We start from the raw sequence: 20,449 nt of genomic DNA, 5'->3' as shown, positions 1-20,449 counted from the left end.
TAAAGAACTGATTTTTATTCTATGGCTGAGTGCAGATAAGATTCATTTAACAAAGTATTTTCCTACTTCTAGTGAGACCTGTCTTTTTTTTGTTGTTGACAGGTGATCAGTATTTAAATCCCATTATTTTTGTATTATTTATGTACTTAAATATACATTTTAATTTTTGTATTTTCAGTTTATTTAAAATTTTACTTTTAGTAATTTATGCATTTGCCATTTTATTTATTTTTTTATAGTTATACATTGTTAATTTTTATTTTACTTTAAATTTTAATAATAGTTTAGTCCTTTCACTTAAAATTATTTCAGTTTGTTGCAATGGCAATTTTTTTTTTATTTTCACCTTATATTTTTATTTTATTTTATGGTTTATTTCAATTACTAAAACAATTTGTAATAGTTTTGGAGAGGTATGCAGGTCTGAAGTATGTTTATTAAAGAGATGACATTAGGACTAGGCCCTGATTGGATCGCAAGCATGTTATTCATGCAAGTGGCTTCACATCCAGATCTCTGCCAATAAAAATCATTTAAACCAGCCAGGCTTCTTGGCCTGGTCAGGTTGGTTTTAGAGAAGTTTTGGGGAGAAGTTTCGAGCTAGTCATTTAAGAATGTCTCTACAAACCATGTCTGACGCTTTTCATGTTTTTGACCTCGAAAGGATCTTTTAGAAACATGACATTTTTGTATCCCTCTCCGAATCACAACGGGATATTAATTGTATGCCTCCCCTAGCGGAGACGAGGTAGATTTACAATGTCAAATAAAAAAAACAGGGATGAACGCCATGTCTGATCCCGCTGTTGAAGGGTAGAGAGAGCGATTACAGCGGGCGGACTTCGAGGATTCGAGTCGGAGCGCGGAAGCAAGCTCGATGTCGGAGAGCGCGGCGATTCCTCAGGGCTCCCCGGCGGTGGGCGCGGCGGGCTCGGCTCCGGCTGCTCCAGGTGTCGGTGGAACCGAGTGTTCGGGCGCTGCTGACGGTTCTGCACGTATCGCCGTCAAGAAGGCGCAGCTCCGCTCCTCCCCGCGTCCGAAGAAACTGGAGAAACTCGGTGTATATTCCTCGTGCAAGGTACATTAGAGATATAAAAACATTGTTTGCGTGCACAGTGCAAAGTAAAGACTCCCTTTTATTCGTTTATTCTGATTTCCGTACTTTACACACTCTTGAATTTGCAAGCACAGCACAAAAAGCCATTGCTTTGTCTTCCATGCTTTTAGCCACTTAAATGAATGCACAACAAAAAATATATCAGTGAGCTCGTCATTTCCGTGTTCTGCAGAGATAATACCGCTGTGTTTTCCCTTAATGGGCATCATGACGTGAATATTGGGTACTCTTGGCGGGTTGTCAATTAATTTTTATTCTTTTAACAATGAACGAAGATTTTTCGTATGTATTTTGTCGAGTCAAACTATAGTTATGGTGCTTTCGTGCAGGAGTTCTGCCAGAACTGGAGACACAATCTGAAGTTTATTACTCAAGAGGAGAGAGCGGCGGCGTCTTTGTTTTGACAGAATGACAGCTGCTGAAGGGGCGTGGACTGTATCTGGGGGGCGTTGTCTGCTCATTGTTGACAGATCAGGCACACACGAAACGTGTGGAGGGCCAAATTACTCAAATGCTAAAATATTTAAATAAATCGATAAATACATAATTAAATTTATAAAACAGTAAAAACAATTAAATTTGTTATTAAAGGAGCAAAAATAATTGAATAATGTCCATTGTATTTTATTTTAGCATTAGATTTGCCTTCATTTTTCATTATCTTTGGATTGATTTTTCATTTAAGCACAGGCAGATTGTGTCTTTTAACTTTATTTTGCAGGGTTACAGTTGTGTGTCAAACAATAGTGGGCGTCACTTTCTATGGAGCTTGCATGCAGGAAAAAAATTGTAGGCTAAATTGTGTGCACAATTTATTAAGTCATTCCCTTGATTTATAAATTGTGCTCATGATTTAGCAAATCGAGGCAATGAAATGGTAATCATGTTCACATTTTAGTACCTCGAGGTAAATCATGCGGAAGATTTTTTTTGTGTCATGTGCGGGCCTCCGTACCTTTCAAACTCCAGCATGTTTTTAACATATATTTAATGAATTAATTTAAAGTAATTTGGCCCACCATCAGTATTGCAGACACATTAAACATAGATAGGAATTTTCTATGCGCACTTTTGATATATGAATAAAATAATAATAATGTAAGATTCTATTGGTTTCTGTGCAGTGCTTCAACATGTTTATTTTATTAGTATGAACATATTCCTAATGCAGTGATGTCTTATTTTGTGGCTGATCTGTTTTGTCCTCACACAGGCTGAAGGAGCTTGTAAGTGTAATGGCTGGAAGAGTCAAAACCCACCACCAACTCCGCCCCCTCCAACCCCACCCAGGTCTGAGCAGCCAATTGCTGTTAACTTAATGGAGCTGTGTAGAAGCTGCAGCCACGCCCTCGGTAATGACTGTTTGTGTAATAATAGAATTCTGGAAGATAAAATCCCATTCCTGTCATCCATAAAGAAAATGGATGTTTAGTATAATCTATAACCCTTTCAAGAAAGACCTACAATGAGTCAGTGGTGTGAATCAATAATGATTTCACATAAACAATTTACACAAACTACATATTTGAATATTTTGGAATAAGCTTCAAATAAATGTTTTTATTTTTAATCAATTGCTTTACAGTCAACAGTTTTATATTGTACCGTTTATGATTCAGTGGCAAGGCTTCTTACAAAGTCACAATTGTATTCTTTTGTGTTCCTGGCCAGGTGACCATGTGACTCATCTAGAGAATGTTTCGGAGGAGGAGGTGAACAGACTGCTTGGAATTGTACTGGATGTGGAGTACTTGTACACATGTGTGCATAAAGAAGAGGATCCAGACACTAAACAAGTTTACTTTTCTCTGTTCAAAGTGAGTTCTTGTGTGTTGTTGCACATTGTGAAGCGGTGCTTATGTGCACCTCAGTGCGTGACTCCCTGTTATGGAAATATAAAAAATATCAATCACTTAAGGTTTACATTTTACAATTAATGTAATTACCAAAAATTTGGGGTCAGAATGATTTGTAATGTTTTTGAAATAGATCTTGTATGCTTACCAAGGCTGCATTTATTTGATCAAAAATACAGTAAAGAGATTAATATTTTGAAATATTAGTACAATTTTAAAGAAGTGATTTCTATTTTAATATATTTAAAAATATAATTTATTCCTGTAACGCAAAGCTGAATTTTCAGCAACCAATAATTAAGTCTTCAGTGTAACATGATGCTTCAGATTTCATCTGAACATTTCTTATTAGAATTCTATTGTAAACAGTCATGTTTCTTAATTGTTTTCTGGAAGCACTGATATATTTTCTCATGATTCTTTGATGAATAGAAAGTTTGAACAGCATTTATTTAAAATGGAAATCTTTTGTAACATTATAAATGTTTTTCCTGTAACCTTTGATCAATTAAATATGTTCTTAAGTTGCTGAATTGAAGTATTAATTTATTTAAAAAAAAAGTGACCTGAAATTTTTGAACAGTAATGTATATTAATATATATTTACATTCTGCTGTGTTTATTCTATTTGCTACTATTTGTCAGTTTTACCTACTTATATTTGTTGAAAATGTCTTAGTTGCTACGGAAATGCATCCTGCAGATGGGAAGGCCGGTGGTAGAAGCTCTGGAAAGCCCACCTTTTGAAAAACCAAGCATTGAACAGGTAGCTGCTTACGTACATTGCAAGGCTGTAATCACCATAGGTAACAAATAATTTATGATCAATATGGATTTTGTCAATGTCTCATTCTTCAAATTTTATTAAACCCCGCAGTCTGGAATATGGTAACAGTATCGGTAACAATATTTGGTCAGCTTTTTCCATCCCATCACATTCAAACATAATGTCAGGAATTGTAAAGGTGCGAAAACAGTTAAATCTCCTGTGAGGTCAATAGCAGCTTTATTCTGAAACCGGCATATGAAACAGGACTTTCTGAAGAACCTCTGATATCATTAAAAACATTCCGGACATCTTTTGTTCTTGGTGTCCCACATACATTTTTTTTTCATGTGCTGTTTTTGTTGCAGGGTGTGAACAACTTTGTGCAGTACAAGTTTAGCCACCTACCTTCCAAGGAGAGGCAAACAATTGTGGACCTCGCAAAGATGTTCCTCAACCAGATCAACTACTGGCAACTAGAGACTCCCTCACAATGGAGGCAAAGAGCGCCTGATGATGATGTGGCTGGTTATAAAGTCAGTTACACCAGGTGACTGTTAGGTTTTGAGTTTAGGGTCACCCTAGAGAGGGAAACGAGACATAGTTTTTCTCTTCTGTTTTGTACCTTATTGTCATTTAAAGATAACAATTGGCCTTATTTATATTTAAATGTGCCCATATAAAGCTAATCTACAGGTCATAATTTTATTTTTGGGACTGCTAGAATACATGTACATTTGCATGAAGGGTTATCTTTTGGAGAGATTATCTCCCTTTGTAACTTTTCAGATCATTTACATGCACAGAAAGCTATATTACACGCTAAAGGAAAGGTCCAATTAAAAAAGCCTGTCAAAACTTATTTCCGGTCTTCTTTGTATTCGTTTTGCAGGTGGCTGTGTTATTGTAACGTGCCCCATTTCTGTGACAGTCTCCCTCGGTATGAGGCCACGCAGATTTTCGGCCGCACTTTTCTGCACTCTGTGTTCACTGTTATGAGGAAGCAGCTGCTGGAACAGGCCCGGCAGGAGAAAGACAAACTACCACCTGAGAAACGCACTCTCATTCTCACACATTTCCCCAAGTAAGCACACAGACAGAAACCTCCACGAATAACAGGTCGATATTATGTGTATCTGAATGTGTGTGTGTTCTGCGCAGGTTTCTGTCTATGCTGGAGGAAGAGGTTTATAGTCATAATTCACCCATCTGGAGTGATGACTTCATGGTCCGTTTATCAGGTGGACAGATACCCACAGGTGATTAGCAGCGTTAGAGTTCATTTTATTCAGTTGTATGTGTAGCGTGGCTATGTAAAGAGACTTTTCTCTTTTCTGATTGGTGCAGTGATCAGTGCTCCACCCCCAACCCGCCCCTTGTACTACAGCAGTAGTCCCGCCCCAGTGGAGCTGGCTGGAGGAGGCAGCGTAAGCCCGGCCCGGAAAACAGCATCCGCTTTGGAGCCCAATCCAGGTGTTAACTTATTTTATAACATTTTATTTAACAATTTATTAGAATTGCTAGAAAATCGCTTTGTCATTTATGTAGTCTTAATGATGAAAACTACACGTTTTGTTTTTAAGAAATCATACTTGCATTCAGCAGGGATGCATAAAATTGATCAAAGTAAACATATAAAATATGTGCACATATGTAGGTGGAGAAAAGCGAAAGCCTTCTGAGCCGTTGTCTCATGAGGACAGCAAACGACCACGTGTGGTCGGTGACATTCCTATGGAATTAATTAATGAAGTCATGTCTACCATTACAGACCCTACTGCCATGCTGGGACCAGAGGTAAACATAGTGTGTTATGTATTTTGTATCTGATGGATGGCAGTGCTAAAGCTCATATCACAGATACTAGAGCAAACACAGTCCTTTACTCTGTTTTTCTCTTAGACCAGTCTTCTCTCAGCTCATTCTGCACGTGATGAAGCTGCTCGAATAGAGGAGAGGCGTGGCGTCATCGAGTTCCATGTCATTGGAAACTCCCTCAACCAAAAGCCCAATAAGAAGATCCTCATGTGGCTTGTTGGTCTGCAGAATGTGTTCTCACACCAGCTGCCTCGTATGCCTAAAGAATACATCACACGCCTTGTCTTTGACCCGTATGTTTCTTACCATTAACCAATTTAATGTACTTAAGACATCAAAAGTCTGATGCCTTTAGTGACAAACCTGCCATAGAGGTTTAAGCTTGAAATCTGGTGTTTTCTGACATTTTAAAGGTGTAGTTCTGTCATGACAACTCTCAGAGAGTTTAGCATGGTAATGTACATGACCGAGTTAATGTGTTAAGTACCAAGTTAGTGTTCCTGTAGCTCAATTGGTAGAGCATTGCGTTTGTCAAGCGCAAGGTTGGGGGTTCGATTCCCCGGGAACACATAATAGGTAAAAATTAATAGCCTGAATGCACTGTAAGTCGCTTTGGATAAAAGCGTCTGCTAAATGCATACATTTGATTTTTTAATTTAATTTAATTTAAATTTAAGTACCAAGGACTTGATACTGCCTATACATCCACAAACATGCTGTTGTGAACGTAAGAAATGCTGCTGCTGCACATACAACATATATGAAAAAACCCATATATAACATACATGAACTCAACCTGTAGCAGATCTATACAGGTGGAGCTGGGAAAGTTGGAGGGATTCTGAGGCATGCTGCAACTGCTACAGCAAGCCCTAGCCGGGTATTTAAATGTTGAGCGTCATTAGCCTCTGATACGAAAAGAACCAATCAGCTGAGCCATTTGAATAATGATGTCATTATATCAAAATGAGTTAGAACCACTGCTCTATATAAATGACTGGATCGCTCATTGCGTTCTAAACTGCCAACAGGCAGTGAAGCCACCGGGAGTGTTCGATCCGCCATCTTACTAATCCCTACAGGCAGAGAGCACCATTGAGTCACATTCAAAGCGCTGTCCTAAAATAACTCGTTTTGAAGCAAATCAGTCAAACGGGATTCGTTTTTATGTTATGTGTATTAAATTAATGTTTACTTCAGATGTTATCTGCAGTGTTTATGGTCTTTTGGGGCAGGATAAGCGATATATTTAAATCGTTTAGGTGGGTGTGTCTGCTGCGCACTGATGAGACGGGTAACGATCCAACACAAAATATACCTTATTTCTTTATGAACATAATTATTCAGGAATTCTTAAACATGAACATATTAGTATCAGAAATGGATTTTAATATATTACAATGAATAATACAGTTATGTTTTTAATATTGCTCTATAATGAAATGAAAAGCTTAACTTACTATCTGGGAAATAAAGCTTTATGTCTTTAAATTCGTACTGTAGTCAGTTATTTCTCTGAATAAATTCAGATTTCAGAACAAACACTTTGTCGTTTGTTATATGTGTTCAGGTCATGTCCGTCTGATGTTTATCATGTTCGTGATGCTCACTACTGTAATGAACGTAGCTTTTTAATAAGTAGGGGAAATTCTCGAAATTTAAAAAATAACCGTTTACATGCCTAGGGTGTTTGCATTGTAATAATGTACAGAGATACTTCATATTTATAACCGCTGACTTGTTAGGTGATGTTTTCTCATTAAAATCATACAAATTCCTATTAATTCAATAGAACGTTTACGCATACTAGGGATTACCAATATGGCGGCGCGGCGGCTTCACTTTAATGACGTCATGAGCAATCCAGTTCTATATTATAGATCAGTGGCTAGAACCTATCGGACTGTGCCATCTAGAGTTTCATGACAGAACTTTGGATTTAACTTGTAACTTAAAAAGTTTAAACATTTAAATGTTGTCATCATTTACTCACCCAGATGTTATTCCAAACCTGTATGAGTTTCTTTCTTCTGTTGAGCACAAAAGAGGTTTTTGGTAGCTATTGATTACCATAGTGGGAGAAAAAATACTGTGAAAGACAGTGGCTACCAGCAACTGTTTAGTTACCATCATTTTTCAAAATATCTTATTTTATGTTCAACAGATGAAACAAACTCAACTTGAGTGAATAAATGATTAAAATTTTTGGTTAGACTATCCTTTTTTACGGTCAACTTGGTTTAGATTTCAATTGTATTCTAATTCTTTGATCTGGTTAATGTTAACCTACTGTCATCTGTGAACTGTGGCATAACATTGTAATGATACAATGTACTTCCTCTTTTGACAGGAAACACAAGACTCTGTCTCTGATTAAAGATGGCCGTGTTATTGGGGGAATCTGTTTCCGGATGTTTCCAACTCAGGGCTTCACTGAGATTGTGTTCTGTGCCGTCACCTCCAATGAGCAAGTCAAGGTGTGTTGTCTTATAAATACTGTGATGCATTCCCATTATTATTTTTATTATTCTTTCTCACTCATTGCTAACTTGATCTTTATTAATTTGATTGCTGCATAAGGGTTATGGAACTCACCTCATGAACCATTTGAAGGAGTATCACATCAAGCACGAAATTCTCAACTTTCTCACCTATGCTGATGAATATGCCATTGGCTACTTCAAAAAGCAGGTCAGTGCTAAAGAGGATGGTGAATTATGCTGCCAGGGAGGATTTTGTTTCAATTTAAGTACAACCCGAATTCCGGAAAAGTTGGGACGTTTTTTAAATTTTAATAAAATGAAAACTAAAGGAATTTCAAATCACATGAGCCAATATTTTATTCACAATAGAACATAGATAACGTAGCAAATGTTTAAACTGAGAAATTTTACACTTTTATCCACTTAATTAGCTCATTTAAAATTTAATGCCTGCTACAGGTCTCAAAAAAGTTGGCACGGGGGCAACAAATGGCTAAAAAAGCAAGCAGTTTTGAAAAGATTCAGCTGGGAGAACATCTAGTGATTAATTAAGTTAATTGATATCAGGTCTGTAACATGATTAGCTATAAAAGCTTTGTCTTAGAGAAGCAGAGTCTCTCAGAAGTAAAGATGGGCAGAGGCTCTCCAATCTGTGAAAGACTGCGTAAAAAAATTGTGGAAAACTTTAAAAACAATGTTCCTCAACGTCAAATTGTAAAGGCTTTGCAAATCTCATCATCTACAGTGCATAACATCATCAAAAGATTCAGAGAAACTGGAGAAATCTCTGTGCGTAAGGGACAAGGCCGGAGACCTTTATTGGATGCCCGTGGTCTTCGGGCTCTCAGACGACACTGCATCACTCATCGACATGATTGTGTCAATGACATTACTAAATGGGCCCAAGAATACTTTCAGAAACCACTGTCGGTAAACACAATCCGCCGTGCCATCAGCAGATGCCAACTAAAGCTCTATCATGCAAAAAGGAAGCCATATGTGAACATGGTCCAGAAGCGCCGTCGTGTCCTGTGGGCCAAGGCTCATTTAAAATGGACTATTTCAAAGTGGAATAGTGTTTTATGGTCAGACGAGTCCAGATCTGACATTCTTGTTGGAAATCACGGACGCCGTGTCCTCCGGGCTAAAGAGGAGGGAGACCTTCCAGCATGTTATCAGCGTTCAGTTCAAAAGCCAGCATCTCTGATGGTATGGGGGTGCATAAGTGCATACGGTATGGGCAGCTTGCATGTTTTGGAAGGCTCTGTGAATGCTGAAAGGTATATAAAGGTTTTAGAGCAACATATGATTCCCTCCAAACAACGTCTATTTCAGGGAAGGCCTTGTTTATTTCAGCAGGACAATGCAAAACCACATACTGCAGCTATAACAACAGCATGGCTTCGTCGTAGAAGAGTCCGGGTGCTAACCTGGCCTGCCTGCAGTCCAGATCTTTCACCTATAGAGAACATTTGGTGCATCATTAAACGAAAAATACGTCAAAGACGACCACGAACTCTTCAGCAGCTGGAAATCTATATAAGGCAAGAATGGGACCAAATTCCAACAGCAAAACTCCAGCAACTCATAGCCTCAATGCCCAGACGTCTTCAAACTGTTTTGAAAAGAAAAGGAGATGCTACACCATGGTAAACATGCCCCGTCCCAACTATTTTGAGACCTGTAGCAGAAATCAAAATTGAAATGAGCTCATTTTGTGCATAAAATTGTAAACTTTCTCAGTTTAAACATTTGCTATGTTATCTATGTTCTATTGTGAATAAAATATTGGCTCATGTGATTTGAAAGTCTTTTTAGTTTTCATTTTATTAAAATTTAAAAAACGTCCCAACTTTTCCGGAATTCGGGTTGTATATGTCCATTTTCTTATTTTGTTTTTCTTGCTTCATGTCAGGGATTTTCTAAGGACATTAAAGTGCCTAAGTCTAAGTATGTGGGCTACATTAAAGACTACGAGGGGGCCACACTCATGGGCTGTGAACTGAACTCCTGCATCCCTTACACTGAGTTCTCTGTCATCATCAAGAAACAGAAAGAGGTCTGTGTGTGTGTGTGTGTGTGTGTGTGTGTGTGTGTGTGTGTGTGTGTATGTGTGAGCATGAAATCTGAGGTGTGTCAAAGAGGTTACTCAGTTCATCATTCTGTTATTGCCTAAAGGGTTTTCTACCTCTTATCTCACCCTCTCTCTCAGATCATTAAGAAGCTTATAGAGCGCAAGCAAGCACAGATTCGGAAAGTCTACCCTGGCCTGTCCTGTTTTAAAGAGGGAGTTCGTCAGATAGCCATTGAGAGCATTCCAGGAATCCGTATGTCTCACTTTTATGTATTTTACAAAATAGATAATAATAATAAATGCATAATAATAATAATAATACAATATTTTATGTATTTTATTATAAAAATCATAATAATTCTTTAGTAATGATAATATTTTTTAAATGTGTTCTATTTGAATATAATTTAAGATGTAATTTATTTCAGTGATGGCAAAGCTGAATTTTTAGCAGTTATTACTCCAGTCTTCATTGTCACCTGATTCGAGTCCAGAAATGATTCTGATATGCTAAGTTGCAGCACAAGAAACATTTCTTCAGCATTCTCAATGTTAAGAAATGTCAACAGTTTTGCTGTTTGTTACTTTTTTTTGTTTGTCAGGATGCTTAGATGAATAGAAACTTCAAAAGAACAGCATTTCTTTGAAATGGAAATCAAACATTTCCTGTCACTTTTCAGTTTTTGCAAAATAAATTTATTAAAGGGATAGTTCACCCAAAAATGAAAACGGTCCTTAATTACTCACCCTCATGTCGTTCCAAACCTGTAAGACCTTCGTTCATCTTGTGAACACAAATCAATCATTTTTGATGAAATCCGAGAGCTTTCTGACCCTGCATAGACAGCAACGTAACTACCACGTTCAAGGTCCACAGTAGTGAATAAATATTTGACTTAAGATTCAATTTCATAATAATTAATATATTTAATTAATAATAAATGTAATTGAAATTTTACTGTTTACTTGTCTTTGGACAGGTGAGACTGGCTGGAAGCCTTTAGTGAAGAGGTAAGTGTGAGTCACAGCTAAACAAATCTTATGGAAACATGTAGTTTGTTTAATTTTTGCGTCATTTTTCACAGCAAAGAGCTGAAGGATCCAGACCAGTTGTACAGCACCTTAAAGAACATCTTACAGCAGGTCAAGGTAATGCATATCTGCAGTGCCTACATGTTTCAAAAACTATATTTATGAAAGACCATACAACGAATAATGAGGAATATATATCGTACTACGCAGTCCCACCAGAATGCATGGCCCTTCATGGAGCCGGTAAAGAAGAACGAGGCACCTGGTTATTACCAAGTCATCCGCTTCCCTATGGGTACACAAAGATCACTTATACACAGTGCTCGTTATGCTTCATACTTTATGCTTTATACTTTTGAGCATGAAATGCCTGACTGTTATTGTGCATTGTAGACTTGAAGACGATGAGCGAGCGTCTGAAGAGTCGTTACTATACCACACGGAAGCTGTTCATGGCCGACATGCAGAGGATTTTCACTAACTGCCGAGAGTACAACCCTCCCGAAAGCGAGTACTACAAATGTGCCAACCTACTTGAGAAATTCTTCTACACCAAGATCAAAGAGATGGGCCTCAACGTCAAGTAATCCAGCTAGGGGGCCAAGTAGTCTGTTTCCCCCTCTACCTCTTTTTCTCTACATTTATCATCTATATAACTCATCGCATCAAAAGGAGGGTTATCTGAAATTAAGACATTTGAAGGAATAGTTGACCCCAAAATTTAAATTTGCTAAAAATGTACTCAACAACAGACCAGCCAAGATAGTTTCTTCATCCGAAAAATTTGGAGAAATTTAACAATACATCACTCGCTCACCAGTGGATCTTCAGCTGTAAATGGGTGCCATCAGAATGAGAGTCTACATATCTGTTAAAAGCATCACAAGTAACCCACACCATTTCAGCTTATTAATTAACATCTCATGAAGTGAAAAGCTGTGTTTGTAAGAAATAAATCCATCAAGGCATCACAAAGTACTAATTGCTGGAGTCGCGTGGGTTACTTGTGTATTATTGTGATGTTTTTAACACCTGTTTGAAATCTCATTCTGACGGCACCCATTCACTTTCTATTAGTGAGCAAGTGATAAAATGCTAAACTTCCTCAAATCTGTTCCGAAGAACATAATACACATCTACATCCTGGATGGCCTGAGGGTGAGTACATTTTCATTGTCGGGTGAACCATTTCTTTAAAGAGAAGTCTTTAGAACCTGTGAATATCCGCGTGACCGTCATATGTGAAAAGTCTTAAAAATTCCTTCTGCTAAAACTACGGAACAATTTTACTGTATGTACGGTTGGATGCGTTTGGAGTGCATGTGTTCTTGCTAGTGTGTATATAATAGTGAAAATCAGTTTTTACAGATACATTTTATGAAAAAATTTATATTTTATATAGTAGAGAAGGATGTGGCCTACAACTCAACCAAGAAAAAATGACTCTAATTATCTAATATTGTACCTTCAAAGAGCTCTTATTTATTATTAAACCTAAAGAAATGGTGATAACTACTAGTATTGAGAAGATGGAAGATTCCTAATCAGAAACTTGCACATCTGTGGTCTTAACCAGAGCGTGTATGTGACGTGGTGTAATGAGGAACATTCCCGGTCCAGTGAAAGAAAATACTCTTAACATGCTTCATCTTTATGGCTGTGCTTCTTATGAAATCATACAGTCTTTGTATGTAAAGATGAAGCATGAAATGACTCGCACTATAGTTGTTTTCTAAAATATTTGTATTTTTAAATACTTAGGAGATGGGCTTTGTTCTACATTTGGGGGAACGGGGAATAAAACTATTTTAAGGTCTTTGTACCTTTGCTTTTAAAGACAAAGCATATTTTATAGAATCATTAAATCTTCAAAGCAACTAAAAGAAATGTCTACTTTTGTGTTAAGACTGTTTTAGTAGAGGGTAATGTTGCACAAACTGCACAAATCTTTTTTTTCTTCTTTTTTTAGATACAGAAATCATCCATTTCTTGAGTTGTTACATGTTTATGTATATTATATCATTTATTCGGATGCCATTTTTTGTTGACTGACCAATTTAAGCATGTTGCAGAAAATGCATGTCTGTTTATGTCTTTACTAAAAAGATTCAACAGACTGGAGTTCCTGGATTTGTGCAAAACTTCCTGGTCTAGTCTAGCATTTCACCATGTAGCACAACGATCTCATTGGTGTTTCCGATACTGTAAAGAAAGCTTATTTGCTCATCCAGGAAACCTGCAAATCTCAGCAGCTTCCATCTGTGAAAGATGTAGGCTGTCAAACATACACAACTGTTAGCTAATCATAGCAAGTGGGTGTTTACTTCCGAGTCTACAACCCACCATGTCTATTCAAACAGAGCATTCTGATGAGGAGTCAACCCAGGACAGAAAAATAGCCTATTACTTCTAAACTTTGGTTTTAGATGTAAAAATCCTCATAACATTATAAGGGGTTAAAAAATACAAAATAATAATAATTATAATAATAATAAAAAAAAGAGTTCCTGACCCCTTTAAGTAAAACTTCCCTCCGTTTGTCTGTTTTTGAAGTGTTCCACACTAGCTTGTCAGTCTGTGCTTTGATCCTGCTATTTACCGAAGACTGTTATTTTTGTATTATTTAGAATTGTTTGACAAACTAAGATTTTATTACAGTGGGCTTACTCAACATCACACACTGTGCTTGTAAATTTCTTAACTCAAAATAAATTGTAATTAAAATGAACAAGGTCCCAATCCCATTTCTCTATCAAAACTAGAGATTTGAGTAGAAAATCATTTTTAATTTATGGCTAAAAGGTCATATCATTTTACTTATGTACAGGAAAGTATGATGTACAGTCAGTTTTCAAATGTGCAACAGTGATCCCTAAAACTCACAAATTAAATAGTAAGAACAATACCAGATTTTTCATTTCCAAATCTGCTCTCATCCAAAATCACATTTATTTGACATGTTACAATACAATAGTTCACTTTTCAGAACAGACCAGCTTTTCAGAGTAATTCACAGTGAAATATTTCTGGCTAGTGGACAACAAATTAAGGCATACATTAAGAAGACTTTAAAAGAAAACCCCTTGATTGCAGCGTTGCATCTGAATGATGATGATGATGATGATGATGATGATGATGATGAAACATTTTCTTAGAATTTTAAATGAGTACTGTCAAGAGATGTGTAAATGCTAAGACTCTTCCATTTCAACCAAAATTTCAAATAAAACTTTCTCTGTGTCTTTTAAACTCTGTCTGAAGAGCTGAGCATGTTGCCATGACACTTCACCCTCTCCTCCTGTGAGCTCCGCCTCCACAATCAGCTCTTTGCCTCCGGACAGGCTTGAATAGGAGTTCAGTTCACCATCTGTGAAAACAAACCGATTACTAATATTATAATCAAGCTTAATTAGCAGTAATCATGTAACATTTAAAAACCTATTTCAGAAGTGAGCTCTTGAAAACAAAGAGCAGTGATTCACCCTAATACACAAAGCACAGAGCCGATGCATCAAACGGTGATACTCATACCTCCAGGGAACTCTATGGTGGTCTCGGCAGAACGTAAACTCCAGCGAATGCTGCCTGAATGGAAGGTCTGGCTGAAGGCTCGGACCAAAGCAGACTTTATCTTCATCCCTACTGGAGCGCAGTTAAACTTCCAGCTTATCCTCCCAGAGGAAGAGCCCTTTGTTCGTGCCAAATACACCTACAGTACAATCACAGAACCAGCATTGTAAGAACTGCATTTAAACCCAAGTATGTTTAGGAGGAAAAAAGGTAATATGATAGAAAGACCTACAAGTAGAAATGCACCGATACTGTAATTCTGGTACGATAGGTTCCAGTGACTTTGATTTGATGGCCTATTCGCAAGCATTCAAAACTTTAGGATCACTAAGATTTTAATACTTTTATTAGACATTTATAATGTAACAAAAGGATACAATTTCAAATAAATGATGTACCTTTGAACTTTCTATTCATTAAAAAAATTCTGAAAAACTGTATCATGGTTTCTACAAAAACGAGTAATGACTGCTGAAAACTTAAGGAATAAATGACATTTAAAAATATATTGAAATAGAAAACATTTTTAACTGTAATAATATTTCACAATAATACTGTTTTTACTGTATTGTTAAACACATAAATGCAGTCTTGGTGAGCATAAGCCATCATTTCTTTAAAAAAACACTGAAAGATTTTACAGACCCCAAACTTTTAAGCAGTAGTGTATTATAAATCAATTACTCTACCAAAATAAGAAAATTGGAACACATCATGAATTTATAGAAAACAAGAGTATACAACTAAACAAAGCAATACTAACAGATTAATATTGAACAACATAATAAATAAAATTAAATAGAAAATAACAAACAAACTGTGATAATACAATCAAGAAATTCAACGTTACATCAAATGTACCATTAATTAAAAAATTAAAGACATAAAACACAATTTATCACTAATAGTGGTTATATAAAGAAAGTTTTTTTTTTTTTTTCCCTTTTTTTTTGATTTTCAAAAAATAAACAGCTAAAAGAAACCAACCATCTGCCAGTCTTGCTCTTCTTTCCTGAACATATTTTCGGTCCTCCAAGCACCTCTCTGCCATCCTGGGATAGTCTCTTGGCCATTGCTCTGTCTGAAGTAACAGTTTTTGATTATGTTGTAGCAAATGTGGAACAACTTCTTTTCCTTTTCAGATTTTGTAGGAATGAAGACACATTTCTGTGCATCCTGGGAGAAAACATACATAAAAGGTAAGTTAATATATATACACATACATACACACACGCGCGCGCACACACACACACACACACACAGAAAATCACTCCAAAGGCATAATCAGTAAAAATGACTTTTATAGACAAGCATCTCACCCCTTCAGTGTTTCTTGCTTCAGACTCCCCTCGAGCCACCCTCCAAGCAAGAGATCCTGAGATGCGACCTCCCAGCTCTCCAGATGTAGACGTTTTGGGAGAAATAAACTCCACCAGCTCGACCAGGAGTCTTTGCAACAGCTGCTGCTTCCTCTCTGCTCCTAGAGACTGCTGCCTCTACAGGTATGACGTGGTAATGACAGTCAGATACATTTATTTGAGGCAATAATGAAAGAAGCTTTGGATGAGGGCATGAAAATGATAAACGTACCGTAGCGTTGAGACCGTTAAGCGTATGAAGCAGCCATGTCTCCTGTACCTGTGTGCGTCTGGAAAGGACCTCTGGGTGTTTACAGGAGTACCTCCATGTCACATCCACAACCTGGTCTTTAGAGAATGCCAGGATGTAGGAGAGTTTCTTCCCCCAGCCGACTTCATACAGGAGGGGTTTATCGCATGTGTTCTCACAAGGGTCACAGTGTAGCCAGCGTCGCTGTGACTGAGAATACACCTCAGTCCACACGTGATCTGAAAGCAGGACAAAACTGAGTTCTTCTATCTCCAAATTCTAGAAGTGTGGCACAGTAATGCTGCAAGATTTGTACCTGTGCTGTCCCAGATATATCTGGCTTCGAGGCCTAAGGCTCGGCAGAGCAGCGTGAAACAGTTGGCCCATTCCCCACAACGCCCTTTCCTGGTCTCCAGAAGCTTCTCTGGGTGATTGTACCTTGGAAAGGGGAAAAAAAAGTCAATTTGCAACTGTATTGACATGAATAACATTGCTATTTCAGAGGAACATGGACTTTTGTGCTATTGTTGTAATTTTGATACAGAATACAGGATAGAAAGTTATACAGATTTGCAGTGACATACGGGTGAGTAAATGATGACAACATTTTTGGGTGAATTATTCCTTTATGCCTATTTATTACTTCGACAGGAAGAATACAGAATAAAATTGCAAAATAATCCATAGAGGATACTGAACCTTAAAGATTTGTACTACATTTATCGCCAGTGCAGCCTGCTAAATGTAATGAAAAAGCAGATGCACCTTGGGAATCTAGTGGAGAGTTGGCAGGTGTGACAGAAGTGGTTCTCTACACGACCAGCGTCCCATCGTAGGTCAACATTTGAGGGGGGGAGGGGTCCAGAAGGCTGGGTTGCACCTCCACATTGGCTGCATGGCAGATTGTCCACCCAGGAAAAGAAGTCCCCTTTGAACCACTGCAACAGATCGAGAACTAACATGTCCTCCTCACCTAGAGTACATGCTGAGAGTGGAACACAACACATTAACATTAGTCTGGTGTCTTAATTTCATCCAGGTTTCAACAGATTTTTCAAAATGCCTTTGTCTAAAACATTTAAATGAGTCAATTTTTAAAATCATATTCTAAAGAATATCAACATGTTTTTATAGAAAACTGTCAAACTGATGTAAAATGACAGCATATCTTGCTAACCTGGATCTGCATCCTTGGCTTGTTTCAAGCGTTCTTTAGCCCTGGTCCTGAGCAGTTCATGAGGTATGCGGTTCAGAGCCTTCTGCTGCAATTCAGGGCTCTCGTATATCAACACATGCTGGAAGTTTGACTGCAGAGTCCTAAGAAATGTCACGCTGCTTGACTAATATGCCAAAAAAAAAAAAAAAAGATGAAAAGAGTATGAAAAAGGACATTATTAATTTAGCTGTTTTAAATGGTAGTGCAGAAATATGATGTAAATGGAAAATTTAATGTATGATATATTCCTCAAAAAGAACCTGCAAATAGGACCCTAACCTTATACAAAGAAAACTGAGAGTTAGGGAGAAAAAAAGATACTGACTGTGAATGGCAGAGCAGCTGGTGCAGGTGTAGGGACGGCGGCAGCAGCAGAAGCAGAGCCTGCAGAAGAAGCGGAGGGTGGTGTTGGTGGTGGGGCAGGACTTGGAGGAGCTCTGGCACTTTGTTGGCTGGATGCAGCTTTACTCGCACCAAGTCTCTGGTCCCTTTCAGATGCAATTGTCTCCCGCACCTGCTTCAGCCTCTCCACAGATGCAGACTTAGGAAACACCAGGTGAGTTTCAGCCTAACATAGACACATACAAAAAACAAACCTGACATGTTATGATGCTTTTATATGTATATGGTTGCATTTATTTGAACAGACATACAGAAACAACAGTCATATTGTGAAATATTACTGCAATTTCAAATAATGGTTTTCTATTTTAACATACTTTAAAATATAATTAATTCCTGTGGTGCAAAGCTGAATTTTCAGCATCATCACTCCAGTCTTCAGTGTCACATGACCCTTTAGAAATCATTGTAATTGGCTGATGTTGGAAACAGTTGTACTGCTTAATATTTTTTTTGGAACTTGATCATTCTTTTAGTATTCTTTGCTAAATAAAAAGAACAGCATTTATTCAAAATAGAGATCTTTTCGTTCTTGTGGCTCAAGTGGTAGAGCATTGCGTTAGCAGCGCAAGGTTGTTGGTTCAATTCCCAGAGAACACATTAGGTAAAAAATGATAGCCTGAATGCACTGTAAAGTTTATTATTATTAATTATCTTTTGTAACAATATAAACTACCGTTTAAAAGTTTGGGGTCAGTCATTTTTTTTTTTTTTTTTAATGAATGAATGCTTTTACTCAGCAAGGAAGTGTTAAATTGATAAAAAGTGATAATAAAGACTTATATTGTTAGAAAAGATTTCTATTTTAAATAAATGCTGTTTTTTTCCCAACTTTATTCATCAAATAATCCTGAAAAAAATATAACAAGTTCCGAAAAATATTAAGCAGCACAACTGTTTCCAACATTGATAATAAATCAGCATATTAGAATTATTTCTGATGGATTGTGTGATACTGAAGACTAGAGTAATGATGCTGAAAATTCAGCTTTACATCAAAGGAATACATTATATTTGAAAGTATATTAAAATAAAAAACCATTATTTCTGTATATATATATATATATATATATATATATATATATATATATATATATATATATATATATATATATATATATATGTCATGTGCAGGGTACCAACCTCCTCAAATCCCATCTCAAAGAGACATTCAACTGCTCCTTTGACAGGTAGAAGCTTCGTGGAAAATGTTGGGTTTCCGATACGGATTGATCTGTATTTATCGTCATTTGGGTTTCTACAAAGCACACATAACGTTACACAAAACAACAAACAAACCAGAAACTGAAAAAAATGCTGAAGAATGCGATAGAAATCATATGTGGCCTACAGATCGCGTACAATATGATGAATATAGAATAAGAAAACAAGATGGTTGTACAGACTGTCTGATAGACAGGATACCTACAGACAGAAGAGACCGCCAGTTCCAATAATCAGGCATGACAACATTCCACCCGGAACACTTCACTTACCTAAGAATATTGTCCGCGTATGTAATGAGCAATTTAGAAACATCCAGAAACACTTCTGTGGGATTTTCACACAAAGCAGTGACTCCTTGAGAACCAGACATGGTTTTACATTGAACTTCTACGAATACAGTAAACACATCAGCGAAAAACAACACGTAATAAGTCTTCTTCTGAAAGTTAAGAATTTCTGGCTGTCCGTTTTGTGCCAGGTAGATATAATCTAGAAAGAAATACTGTCGATTGTGTTCTTTTGTTGTTTAATTTTCATATAACTATAAAATAAATGTAATGCCTTTAAACATATTTAAGTGCACGTTTTGGTACAAAAGAACCGTCTGCATGCAATCGTACACGGACAGGCGATCCCAGAGCCCTAAACAAGCGACTTCAGAAATGATGGCATAATAAAAGTCTTTTAAAAGTCTCACCGGCGTCAGCTATTTTATTATTATTTTATTAATTTACTGTTGTTACATTGTGCTTGACATCAAAACACAACATAAGGCGTACATTTCAAGGATATACATATAATAGATAATACAACAATTCTAATAATTGTATAAAATGTTGTTATAAAAATTACTTGTTTTAAAAATTTATAAAATATTTCTAAAGATAATAAATACAAATACAAGTATAGAGATATATTGATATCCAAATATAGAGATAATAATAATAATATTATATATATATATATATATAAGCTGTGCAACTCTGCTTGTGTAAATACTCTATGAGAAGCTATATAGATTTCCATGACCCAAAGAATGAACGGATAGACACTGAAGTGACAATTTGTGTACATAGGTGAACTACTGAATAGACATGAATGGATATGTACAATAATGGATAGAACATTTAATAATGTCACACGCCCAGTTTTTGCTTTTACATTCATACAAAATGCTCCAAAATTATTTGAGGTTCCAAAAAATTACACATTTTATGTATAAATCCACTTCCTTTTTTAAGTCTATTATATTGGAAAATATTACTATATAGCGAAGGTGA

General features: G+C 36.7%; 2 protein-coding genes across 3 annotated transcripts; one reads left to right on the top strand and one right to left on the bottom strand.

Annotated features, from left to right (window-relative positions):
• The first annotated feature begins 532 nt into the window (after positions 1-532).
• On the top strand, positions 533-13,350 carry LOC132104132 (histone acetyltransferase KAT2B-like). The gene is made up of 18 exons (XM_059509373.1): positions 533-1,078; positions 2,331-2,469; positions 2,789-2,934; positions 3,653-3,739; positions 4,108-4,289; positions 4,632-4,823; positions 4,901-4,998; positions 5,087-5,212; positions 5,397-5,536; positions 5,642-5,850; positions 7,908-8,034; positions 8,138-8,248; positions 9,956-10,099; positions 10,253-10,367; positions 11,095-11,125; positions 11,200-11,263; positions 11,357-11,441; positions 11,540-13,350. Exons 1-18 carry the CDS (start codon positions 878-880, stop codon positions 11,731-11,733), a joined length of 2,391 nt encoding a protein of 796 aa, XP_059365356.1. The 5' UTR covers positions 533-877; the 3' UTR covers positions 11,734-13,350.
• Positions 13,351-14,284: 934 nt separating this feature from the next.
• Positions 14,285-19,795, bottom strand: LOC132104131 (peptide-N(4)-(N-acetyl-beta-glucosaminyl)asparagine amidase-like). 2 transcript variants are annotated; one of them, XM_059509371.1, is made up of 11 exons: positions 19,439-19,795; positions 19,086-19,200; positions 17,866-18,108; positions 17,502-17,664; positions 17,090-17,309; positions 16,641-16,762; positions 16,307-16,563; positions 16,036-16,212; positions 15,704-15,892; positions 14,678-14,855; positions 14,285-14,513 (listed from the first exon to the last, which is right to left on the bottom strand). In XM_059509371.1, the coding sequence occupies exons 1-11, from the start codon at positions 19,537-19,539 to the stop codon at positions 14,338-14,340; spliced, it is 1,941 nt and encodes a 646-aa protein (XP_059365354.1). In that variant the 5' UTR covers positions 19,540-19,795; the 3' UTR covers positions 14,285-14,337. The 2 variants fall into 2 exon arrangements, with proteins under 2 accessions (XP_059365354.1, XP_059365355.1); XM_059509372.1 differs by having other exon boundaries at positions 19,368-19,507.
• Between the last annotated feature and the right edge of the window lie 654 nt (positions 19,796-20,449).

Source organism: Carassius carassius, chromosome 25 (assembly GCF_963082965.1).
Source record: "Carassius carassius chromosome 25, fCarCar2.1, whole genome shotgun sequence".
Classification (NCBI taxonomy): Eukaryota; Metazoa; Chordata; class Actinopteri; order Cypriniformes; family Cyprinidae; genus Carassius; species Carassius carassius.
Note: the sequence above shows the minus strand (reverse complement) of the source record. Positions and strands in the feature narration are given on the sequence as shown.